At 39.9% G+C, this 12,247-nt stretch overlaps 1 protein-coding gene across 4 annotated transcripts in view; it reads left to right on the top strand.

The window, feature by feature from the left end:
• Nucleotides 1–11,782, top strand: part of MANBA (mannosidase beta) — a 54,015-nt gene extending 42,233 nt beyond the window's left edge. For all 4 annotated transcript variants that reach the window (XM_063156420.1, XM_063156421.1, XM_063156419.1 and 1 more), the window contains exons 14-17: nt 701–845; nt 7,157–7,299; nt 9,017–9,274; nt 11,486–11,782. In XM_063156420.1, the coding sequence (XP_063012490.1) occupies nt 701–845; nt 7,157–7,299; nt 9,017–9,274; nt 11,486–11,710 (771 nt within the window). In that variant the 3' untranslated portion in view covers nt 11,711–11,782. The remainder of the gene's footprint in view (nt 1–700; nt 846–7,156; nt 7,300–9,016; nt 9,275–11,485) is intronic.
• Nucleotides 11,783–12,247: the final 465 nt, after the last annotated feature.

Raw genomic sequence — 12,247 nt, 5'->3', positions numbered from 1 at the left:
GGATAAAGAAAGCAAACTTGCTTTAGTGGTTAACTAGAAGTAATATCTTTACCTTTAAGGCTTTAACTTTATTTTAATAATTTCTTTATATTTCCCCAGCCTAATAATAAACTGTGTGAAGAACATATCAATCTGTTTAGCACCCATTGAGAACTTAGCCAATGAAAAATTCTGAAAAGTGGTTTTTAGATGTCATGAAGAAGGAGAAAAGGAGTGGGAGTGCAACTGTAAAAAGGTTGCTTTTCTGATGCACAGTTTTGACTGTATAGTGAGAATGTGAGTTGAGAATGTAGGGATTTAGACACAAAGGTAATGTATACTGAAGGAAATGCAGCTTAACATCATTTTGCAACTCAGGAGGGGGCTATTTAAATTAATGTTTAAAAAAATACTTATTTTAAATTTCATTTTATTTTCCTTGTCTTTGATTTGCCTTTCAAAGACCATTCTCACTGTATGGAAGTAGCCCCACATGAGATTCTTGAAGGTAACTGCTTGCAAAGCTGTTCGGAACTGCTAGGAATAGATCTCATTTCAGCAGAGTTCCTGCAGTGCAGGTGGATACTCCTCAGGGCTCAAGTTTAAAGTTATGTGCTGTTGCTGTGAAGTCTCTGTTGTGTATCAATATATTCACACATGTTTTGAAAAAAAAGTAAAATCCAATATGCCAAAAATAATTTTTATCTCTTTGTTGACCAAGGTGATGCAGGCTCAGTGTATAAAGACAGAAACTGAATTCTATCGTTTTAGTCAAAGTGAAATAATCAATGGAGAAGGACACACCATGGGAGCTCTGTACTGGCAACTCAATGACATTTGGCAGGCACCTTCGTGGGCTTCCTTGGGTGAGTTTTGTGACAGTCTGGTGAAAAACACCAGTTGTGTTTTCCTCATCTGGAAGTATCAGAATAGGAAATACAGCTCTGCTCTGCCTCTTGGGCACTTTGATCATATTTTTGTCCATCCTTTAGAAATGTATTACAGATGGGATTTATGATGTAAAAATGGAACATCTAGATTTCTTCTCTAGTCAGCTGGGGGAGAGATGGATATCTCCAAGTGTGATTCATTGTCCTTAACTGTCTCAGAACTGGGGTGAATTATCTTCTCCATGATGAATTTGATTTTCATAGAACTTCATAAGATACCGCTCACCCAGCGTAGCTTCTGGGCTTTTTATAGGAGATCCCTGGCTGAGATTTGATGTCTAACTTAGTGTCAGGTGAGGTGAATCACTCCTCATGACTAAATTATTTAATATGTGTAAATAGCATATTAACACATATGCTATTTACACATATTTTTTTCCTCTTAGAACACAAAACTAATCATACATAAAAAGATATAAATCACTTAGACAGTAAGAAATAGGGGAGGAATGAGGCAAGTGTGGCATGAGGGAAGTGACTGTGTTTTATGTTCCAAACATTTTGTCTAGGAGTTGTTTTGAAATGGAGAAGCTGTCCTGTGGCAGCTGTATAGAACTTGGGTGGATTCTCTTTCAACTTTAGTTATTTCTCACATATTTTGGTTTTGAAAATTTTTATTTAAGCATTTCATGTGTAAAAAAATACGAACAAACTAGAAAAAGATAAGAAAAAAAAAAAGACTGTCAATGGAAAGTCCTGATGTGCCCTTGGAATAAAATGCCATTTGACCTGGTTTTGGGAAAAAATTAGCCCACACCATCCTCCCTCTCTTTTTCTGGGAGATGTTTGTCCCTCTCTCTTTCTGTTCTTTTAATTTTTTTCTTTTTTTGATTAATGCAAACAAAATAGCTGCAACAACAAAGCAAAAACCAGTAGAAGAAAGAGGCTAATTTATTTAAATGATAAGGCAGTGGTCCAGCTATGATGCTCATCTTTCTGGACTTTCTAGACTTGTATTAGGAAATGGAATATCACAATGTTCACTTTTATGATTCTAGCAATAAGTGATGCTCGTAGGTTTTAAGTGCCTCAAGAGAAAAAGATGCTTGGAAAAGTGTCCCTTTGTCAAGACAGGTGTATTGTTAGATGTAATGGTTGTGGAGACCATAAATGTCTTTTTGAGTACAGAAATGACATCACCGTAGAATATTTATCAAATACTTGAATTATTCATCTGTTGTTGAAGTTTAGAAGAAAGAAGCTCAGCAGAGATACAGCTGTCCTTTTGTTTTGTTGTATTCCCTCAGTGAGATGGGGAAAGGTTTAATATTCATTTAATTAGGCAGTGTGGTAGAGGGATTTTGAAATGCTAATGGCTGAAATTATGCAAGACTTGGGAGAAATTAGTTTTATTTGCACTTCAAAAACACATTTCTGCATCTTGTTAGGTGGCACAGTAGTATCACCAATGAATGCTTTTATTTAAATCTGTTGCTTTGCAGAAAGTCATGGTGGGGTTTACATAATTTCCGGTACAAAGCAGAAATGTTTGCACGTGGTGGGGAAGGAAGAAGGTAGCGAATGTTTCTCCTTTTGACTTGCTTGGGTTGAATGAAAACACAGCACAGCACTTGTGTCACAGTGCTTCTGGCTTCAGCTCAGAAGTAAAAAGCTTTGATCACAACGGGGTTCTGACTGTTAGCACCTAGCTGCGAAGCTGGCTGTGCCATGTTGGATGCTTCAGCATCTCTGCAGTGTGTTTTGGTGGAGTGCTGTGACACTCCCAGACAAATGTCACTGTGAGGTACCCAACTCAGTAGTCTTGAGATTCCCTTGAGCAGGTAACTGGCTTTTATTGCAGGTTCAATATTTAGAGCCCCTAGTGAGCCCTGGTACAGACTGTTGTGAAGAATAATTGATCTGAATTCATGAGGCCGAGGTGAGGAAAGAACTAGCAGCATGTTTCTCAGGTTGCATTTAATGGTGTGAAGTGATTAATTTAAAATCATTTCAGGGAGATCTGTTTATTTGCACTCCTGCCATCAGTGTAGAAGGCTTCAGGGAAAAGTCAGAAAAAAGGGTATTGGGGTCTCATGACAAACCTGATTCTGAATTCCTGTCTGAAGTTTAATACCACAGAGTGCAATTCCCTTGTTATTGTCAAGAAAAATTGAGGAACTTGGATTTCTGTAAGAATTTCTTTAAATGTGGGAGGAGGAGAAAACCACCCCAGGGCTATTTTAAAGAACTTTTGACTGTTGCCTTTGCGCATGCATGTCTGTAATAGGAAAGTTTAAACCCAGAGGTTTCTCATTATAACTTCCTGACCTCCAGATTTTTTACATCCATTTTTGGGTGTGTGTTCGTGGTGTATTTGTTATGCAACTTGCCTGTTTTTAAAGAAAGGAATGTAGTTCTGGTCCTATGGAAATCAAGACAACAGAAGAACTGAAAAATACGGGCTTTTAAATTAGCTTCAGTTTTCCTTGCTGTCTGAAGTTACTTTGACAAATGTAATATTAAGATCCTGTTGCTGGAAAAGTTGTCTTTGGAAAACACTTCCTGTGTGAAACTACTGCAGCAGTTGAGTTTTGGTTTTTTAAAATGACTCTAGATTTTTTGGAAAGGGAAGTACCAGTATTCAAAGCTGATTTGAGTTAAGCAGACTAATGATGTTTTCAAACATTCCAAAACAATGGGTGTTGAAGTAGTAGAGTGGGTTTTGAAATGGTGTAAACTTTAAAGTGTGTGGTTTGTTTGATTTTGTTTCTTGGCTGGGGATTTTGTTTGCTTGGGTTTTCCTGTGGAAGTCTGATGCCATCTTGACTCTGAGTGTGTTGTCTTCACTGTAAAGGTTTTTGAGGATCTCTGCTGCCTTGGTAGCAAACTTCCTCTCTTTCCCTCTGCAGTGTGGCTGTGTAATCCAGCTGGAAATCAAGGCACAGCAGAGGTTGAGAAGGACCCATTCAAAAAGAAACAGGATTTTCTATTACACTAAGTAGCAGAAACTGCTCTACATTAATTGCATTTTCCATTTCCATATATAAGACAGCTGAAGCCTAGATTTTCATTATGTCAATTAAGCTCAGGAAAAAAATTCAAGTCAACAGGCACTGAAACCTCAGACCATGCTGGGTAACTTGTCTAAGCTTGTGGTGGGCTTTGCCTGGATTCTGCAGTTAGCAACATCTGTTGCATTGGCAATTTAATTAATTGACAATTGAAATTCCAGTAAGTCTTGTAGCAGTCCTGACGGCTTTAGAGATTTCAACCCCTCCCAGACTCTCCCTGCCCATTTCTCATACAAGGCCCATAGCTTTTGTTTGTTGGATCAGATACTGCCCCCTTGTTTACTCTGTTTCAGATAATCCATCCCCAGTCTGAATCTCCCATCTTCTCAAGTTTAATGACTGAAGAGTAATTTGTTAGCACCGCCTATTTTTGGTACTTTTATTCTTTAAACCACCAGTGTTTTCTGTCAGGAAGTGTCCTTGGAGTGCCAGAACATGCCTTTGTTCATATCACCAGGGGATCAGACCCAGCCAGCGCAGGTTTTTGAAAGGCAGGTCCCGCTTGACCAACCTGATCTCCCTCTATGGCAAGCTGATGCAGCTGGTGGATGAGGAGAGGCTGTGGTGTTGTCTGCCTAGACTTTAGTAAAGCCTTAATGCCATTTCCCACAACATTCTCCTGGAGAAACTGGCTGCTCATGATATGGATGACTGCACTGTTCACCATGAAAACAAACTGGCTGGAAGGCCAGGCCAGGTGTGGTGGTCAGTGGATTCACACCCAGATGACCGCAGGTCGCTACTGGGATTTCCCAGGGCTCAGTACTGGGGCCAGCTCTGCTTAATGTCTTTATCAAGGATCTGACCAAAGGGTTCAACTGTTCCCTCAGCCAGTTTGCAATCAACACCTAGTTGGGTGGGAGTGGCAGTAAGGCTCTGCAGGAAGATCTGGACAGGGTGGATCAGTGGGCTGAGGCCAGTTGAATGAGGTTCAACAAGGCTAGGTGCCAAGTCCTGCCCTTGGGTCACAGCAGCCCCAGGCAGTGCCACAGGCAGGGACAGAGTGCCTGGGGAGCTGCCCAGTGGGAAAGGACCCGGGGGTGCTGGTGACAGCAGCTGAACATGGGCCAGGGTGTGCCCAGGGGGCCAGGAAGGCCAAGGGCATTCTGGCTTGTGTCTGCAGCCAGGAAGAGTAGGGAAGGGATTTGTCCCCCTTGTACTCAGCACTGTTGAGGCTGCACCTCAAATTCTGCGTTCAGCCCTGAGCCCCTCACTACAAGAATGGCATTGAGGTGCTGGACCTTCCAGAGAAGGGCAGTGGAGCAGGGGAAGGGTCTGGAGCAGAAGGCTTGTGGAAAGTAGCTGAGGGAGCTGGGGGTGTTTAGCCTGGAGGAAAGGAGGCTGGGACACACACCCCCACACAGCCCTTATTGATTTCTCCAGCTACCTGAATTGAGGTCATAGCAAGGTGGGGGTCAGCCCCTTTTCTTCATTAACAAATGACAGGATAAGAGGAAATGGCATCAAGCTGTGCCAGTGCAGGTTTAAATTCGATCGTAGGAAAAAATTCTTCACTGAAGGTGTTGTCAAACATTGGAGCAGGCTGCCCAGGGAAGTGGTGGAATCACCGTCCCTAGAGGTATTTTACAAGATATACAGGTATGGCATGGGAACTTAGGGACGTGGTTCAGAGGTGCACTTGGCAGGTGAACAGTTGAATTTGATCCTAGAGATCTTTTCCATCATAAATAGTTCTATAATTCTATACTGAGAAGCACCAATATACTGAGTATGTTCAGTTTATTGACTGTTTTGAAGAAATGCAGCTGCTTCTCCAGAAGTTTTCCTCCAGCTTATCTCTTTGGTTTGCTTCAGTGCAATTAACTTGAATGCCAGTGGTGTCTTTGCTGGCAACAGACTGATCTCATAGCACAGTTCAATCTTGTGTGGGCTTTCCAGGCAGATATGAGCTTCTCTTGTTGTTTTCCAAGCTCGCTGGCTGTGAACTTGCTGAGAACAAGGTGATGTGTAAGGTGCTAAACTGGAGCTAATGCACTTATTCTTCACAAAGTTCATTCATGTCTATGTGGAGTGCAGACCAAGCCTGGTCAAATCCCCCTGGGAAAGCCGCAGCAACCCTTTTAAGACTATGCTAGATAAGTCTTTAATTAGGAGATGTTTGAATGGACTTCTTGAATGAAGAACCAAAACTGAGAGAGTGATTACTAAGATTTACAACAAACACATTTCACTGAAAATATTCTTCATACATCATAAAGCATACATCAGCTTTAAACTTGTTGTATAAAGTAAACACCCAGAAACAAGAATGAAACCTGTATCTAACTTTTCTTTCCTTGTGAGATGGTGCAGCTGACTTGCTGCTTCTTTTTCATGCCATTTCAGTGACTGGATAATGGTTGAGCAAGGACAAACTTAAAATGCAGATAGTGGGTACTAGATGGAATGTTAATAGAGGAAGAAATGGATGCAACTTCTCTTTCAAAATGGTTACATGACAGTGTTGCAAAGCAAGAAAACAAAAGTGCTTTTTTTGGAGAGGATGCAAAGTTTGATGGTTTTTCCAGTTTAATAACAGATTTTCAAAGTATTAAAAGTAATGAGGTACAGCTTTCCATAAAAGAAGCAGTGTGAACTGTTTGTCATGTGCCTGTCATGAATACTAATTTCCATGGAGGAGGTGGTGTCTCTAGATCCTGGCAAATTTGTTTTGCCAAGCTCACAGTTGTCTTTGGTTTGGGAACTTATTTTTGTCTTTATTGTTACTGATGTCCTCTAAGGAAGAACTGAAAGGAGGACTGAAAAAAGGGAAGAGAACACTTTGTATAAGTACCTTGTCTCTTTTTATAGTAGTGATAGTCTGTGGCAATGCCAGTGTGTTTGTCTGGATTCTCAACAGCACACATGCTCCAGCTGCTTGGTTTATGTGGGATATGCTGTGTCAGCCTTGTCACTCGTGTTCAAGGCTTCCTTTAACTGAATGACAGTGTAGCAGTGATAGGACAGAGACAGAGAAAAATGTAAACTTTTGGGAAAGCTCAAAGCTTGAAAGAGCATCAGATCTTTTCCAGGGCAGAGCCTTGCCTGGAAGGAAGCAAGAGTACCTTCAGTCATTCTTTGCACTTGATAGAGATGAATAAGGACGGAGGGGGATGTTGCATTGCCAATAGCAGGACCAGAAAGCACATACAGGGAGTGTGTGACAAGGCCATCTTGGATTCAGTTTCAATCTTTATTCTTTTTAACCATTTTTAGAGTATGGTGGTAAGTGGAAACTGCTCCATTATTTTGCCCAGAACTTCTTTGCACCACTGCTGCCTGTGGCCTATGAAGACAAAGGGATGTTGCACATTTATGGTGTCTCAGATCTTCATGAGGACCACAAGTTAACTTTGAGGGTAAGTGGCACCTACCTCACCACTCTTGTGTGCCTCCTGCAGAAATGTGAGAATCTGAAACAAGCAAGTCCTTGTACAGACAAGCTTCAGAAAGGCCATGCTCAAACACTGTGAGATGCAACTCTAGTCTTTAATCTTAGGGGCAACACTAATCTTTATTAAAGTAGTGTGTAGTGCTTCACAGAAGAAGGAATTGCTTTGCTTATAGCCTATAGGTATGAGGCTGAAATGAACTATTCTGTTGAAATCTTAAAGAGATTGGTGGTTAAATAGAACAAAGTGTGAAAAATGGTACCTCACTACTTAACAAAACTCTTCCCTGGTGTTAGAACTAGATAACCTGATTAAGTAGAGGGGAATAAAGGGATTGTACCATTGCTTACCAGTACTCAAACTATACAGCTTTGGGAAAAAGGACTGGATTATCTTCTGAAATATGAACAGCACATCTTTGATTGGAAGGTCACCTATGCATGGCACCACTTTGCAATTGATGCCTTAACTGTTCTCTGATAATGCTATAGAAACTGATAGGATTTTTAAGTCACTATTTGGACTGCTGTGTTTTCTTGTAGACAGCAGTCTTCCTTTTCAGCTTGTTACATTTTGTTGCTATTAATCATATGGCAGCCAGACCCCAGATGAATTTAGGGACCATTTTCCACTATGAGATACAGCTCCTGACATAAAATATATCCCATGTGAAAACAGTGTGAAGGATGGAAAAACAGACCTTGAGACCTGGAATGACTCACTAGTGGTATGAGTGTGTCAGCTCCTAGATCATTGCTCTGTCTGGTGGGCTTCCATGAATTTTCAGATTTATAAGGTTGCTTATATGGAGTAAATTATGCTACAGAATATGGTTGTAGTTTCTGGATAGTCAGTTCTTGGAGTAGGACTGCACTTAGTGTAATTGTTCATTTCTGGTCTGAGTTATTCTAACAGACATAAATTCAGATTTTCTGATAGCACCAGAGAAGTGTTGGCAGTAGAATAGTTCTGATGAATACTGTGTATTGCACTTCAAGAAGATTTGGAACTCTTGAAAGGAGTTAAGATCTATTCCTGACTGCACACTCCTGTTAAGGCTAAAACGAACCAAAAATTTATGAAACAGAATGTTTTAATTCTCATTAAGTACTTAATTTCCAAATTATGCCCTTTTAAAAAGGATATATTCATAATGCATGGAAGATGTTTGGGAATGTATTTTGCTATATTAATATACCCTTCATGATCCCTTTTAAGATGATGGAGCTCGCTTCTGTTTAAGAGTGATTAAGCAGAAATTCTAGTATACCCAGTTGGGTTACATCAGATAATGCTGAGCAATCTCATAAAAATCCTCTGAGTTTTTTTTTAATTCAGGAAGGGAGGAAAAAGAGTCAACAAATTAGTCACTCAATAATTCCATTTCTAGCACTTCCTTGGTAGGAATTGGCAATCTCTTCCTCTCAAGGAGCCTGGAGAAAAGAAAAAAGTCTTGCAGATCAAGAGCAGCTCCAGACTGTTTGAAATGGACCTCTTGTTAGGATTTTAGAATGATCTTATTTATATGCTATATCTATTGTGTGGTTTCTTGCTAGGTGGAAATCAGCTGGTGCTGTCAGAAAAACATCTATTGTAATGAGCAATCTGAAATCTAGGATGCTGCATTGTTTTCAGAAATGTAGCCTTTCTTCTAAGCTTTGTGCTCTCTCTATGTGCTTGATAGGTCACAGTGCACGCCTGGAGCTCTTTGGAGCCCGTGTGCACCCTTGCCAAAGAAGGTGTGACTGTTCAAGCACAGAGTGCTGTCCCCATCTACAAGGAGCCCATCTGTGACCTTCTGGGAAGATGCAGAAATTGTACCAGGGAAAGCTGTGTGATTACTTTCTGTCTCGTGGGAGAAGATGGGCTCCAGAGTCCTAGGAACCATTACTTCCTTTCATCATTCAAGGATGCTGTGGGATTAGAGAAGACCCAGCTTAGTGTAAGCATCAATCATGCTAAATTACTGTATTTGGTTTTGCTAATCCTACTGGTTTGGGTTGTTTGCTGGCTGTGCAGTGTCTGATACCACTGAATGTTCTTTCTCCTTGGTTGTTGCTATTCTGGCTTCCAGGTTGAGTTCAAAACCAGATTTTTTTCTGGTGTCACTATATGTGTATCCGAATAAGACTGTTGGGGGGGGTTGTTTGTTTGTTCATGATTTTTTTGTCTGAGCTTTGTTCTGTTTTAAAGAATGAAATCTCCCTTTCATTTGTTTAGATTGTCTTTCCCCTTGCAGCATTGCTCCTTTCTTTCTTTTTGTCCCTAGACAGCAAATAGCATCATGACAAGTATTCTGGCTTGCAGACAGCGCTGTATGTCAGGATGAGATGATCCTAGTTCAGTTGAGTATGGAGTGCATTATTGTCAGCATATTTCCTCTGGAGGTGCTCACACTCTCACATCAGTGGAACATTGCTAACACACAAAATTGCAGTATTGCATGCTCCTTTCCTCCTCTTTCAAATCCCTACCCTCCAGTAAGGGTTCTGATTTGCATAATAGTGATTATTCTTAATAGCTGGCAAGTGTGTCAGTCTCCTAAACAGGCAAAAAACCCATTAGTGTTGTATAACATTGTCATTTAGTCAATTTGCTCCTTTTTCCTAGATTTCTTCAGCTCATAGCAAGCTTGCTGTATATATAGAGAGCTTGCATGCCCTGTGTGTGTGGTGCACACATGTTTTATTAAACCTCACTTCTTAGCATGTACAGCTTATTGGAAAATTCCTAATCATCAGATGTGCAGGATGGGGACTTTTGTGTTCTCACATTTGGCTTTCAAACTGCAGCTTTGCTCTTTAGTGCTAAACTGAACAAGGAGGGAATAGAGGTCTAATCTCTTTGAATCTGGACCAGCATAATTGCTTTACAAAAAGAAAATGGGCCAGATTTTCTCTTCTTATCTCTTTCACAACAGCACAGCCTGCCTCCTGAGTGTACAAAGAAAAGAAATCAGCCTGTTTTAATTTTTTTTTTTCCATCTGGTGGTACAATCTACAGTCTGAGTCATGCTGTTGGGAGGTTTTTTGTTTATTTTGGTTTGGGTTTTTGGTTTATGGATGATATCAATAAGAAAAGTTCTGCAACTGGAGCATTTTTGGAAAATTTCATTCCTTTATCTTGTAATGGTGTTGTCTTTGCAATACTAACTAATAAGGATAGCTAGCAAGGATAAATGCAAAGTGGTCATTTTAAGAAATGCAGCTGTGATTAAAAAAATGACTGTGTTGGGAGAAGCTGGTATGTCTATACTTAGTTACTAATTAACTAACTAGAAAGCTAGGCTTTCAAGTACATTGCTAATCCAAGAGCTACAGTTCCTAGCATTGCTTTTAAAAAGCATCAAAAGCATTAGTATTACTTCAAGAAACAAAATGTGTCGAGGATGTGTGCTTTTTCTTAAAAATGAATAGCATTGCTTTTCTTGTAAGCAGAACATGATGCCTGTACTGACTGTAATTTGTCTTCTTTTTATAGATGGTTAACTGGTATTTGAAAGCTATGTAGCATAATCTTTCATTGTGGTGAATGGGGAGTGCTGCATGAGAATGCATCCTGGCTGGGATTTAAGGTCTCTCTGAGATTTAAGTGCTGATGGAACTTAATACAAAACATTATACCTTGACCTTACATTTTACAATTTTTTTGTAATATATAACTAAATTAAGTATGAGGGTTTTACTGCCATGATGCATTAAGATGAGATGTCTTTCTGTCTTACTGGGATTTTTACCATCTTTGTCTTTTGTGTATTTCTATTCTGTGTATAATTGAAAGGCAAGCTCTTTTAGCAGATGTGAACTGCTAAGTTGAGTGAAGTGTTGGTGAAAGGACAAATCTCTTTCACTGCAGTAAGTACAGGATACTGCAGTACTATGTAGAACTCAGATTACCATTTACTCAGTTATTCTCATAAGAAGATGGCAAAGTGATAATACTTCTTGGCATTTTTCCAGTCTGTAGTATTTTGTAGGAAGGCTCTAGTAACATTTGCAGTTTTCACATGATTCTTAGATATGAAGAATACTACTTTTGATGAGATGTGATTGTTCAGCCTACTGGTATGCAGGTCTTTCCCAGTTTGGGTGTAACTGGAGTATTCTTTGACATGTATTTTTTTAACAATACATATTTTTTATTTCTCTTTCAGGCCTCTGTGTCCCAACAAGATGGCATTTATATATTTGTTCTTCAGACCACTGCAATTGCTCCTTTTGTTACTTTGGATGTAGGGAGTATAAAAGGCAGATTTAGTGATAATGGTTTCCTTATGACTGAAAAGAAGAAAACAGTTGTGTTTTATCCTTGGGAACCTACTAGTGTTGAAGAGCTAAAAAGTTCACTAATCTTGACCTCTCTACTGGATGTTGTCTGAGAATACTTAATTTCATTCTAGATAAAGAGTGAAACAGGAGGAGAAATAAAAATTAGAAGAATTTCATTGAAATTTCATTTCTCTGAATTGACGTGCACTTTGAACTGGCTAAAGAATATACTGTGTCTTCCTGTCTTGTGAATTGTAACTGCTGGTTCATTGTAAAGATACCAACAGCAAAGCTTACATATAATATATGTGGTGTATTGAAAACACATCCATATTTTTTCCCTAGTTTCACTATGCTGTAAGTGGAAATTCAGTTTAGGATACCAGCAAGGTGTATGCTGAGAGCAAGGGAGAAGGATAGGGAGTGAAGCTGGGACTGCCTCCAGCCACTCCATGGTCAGGTTGCTAAACATTTGGCTTGTCTGTCAGCCTTGGTTTGGAATGCAGCTGGGGTCTTGCTGGTGTTCCACAAGGATCCTCTGTCCACCCAAGCAAATATTAATTTTCTTGCAAAGCAGAATCAGCATGGCAGTAGGTGGAGTTTGAAGGAGCTCTGCCACTGATGTCCATTGCTGTTGTAAAAGCAGC

Source organism: Melospiza melodia, chromosome 5 (genome assembly GCF_035770615.1).
Source record: "Melospiza melodia melodia isolate bMelMel2 chromosome 5, bMelMel2.pri, whole genome shotgun sequence".
Classification (NCBI taxonomy): Eukaryota; Metazoa; Chordata; class Aves; order Passeriformes; family Passerellidae; genus Melospiza; species Melospiza melodia.
Note: the sequence above shows the minus strand (reverse complement) of the source record. Positions and strands in the feature narration are given on the sequence as shown.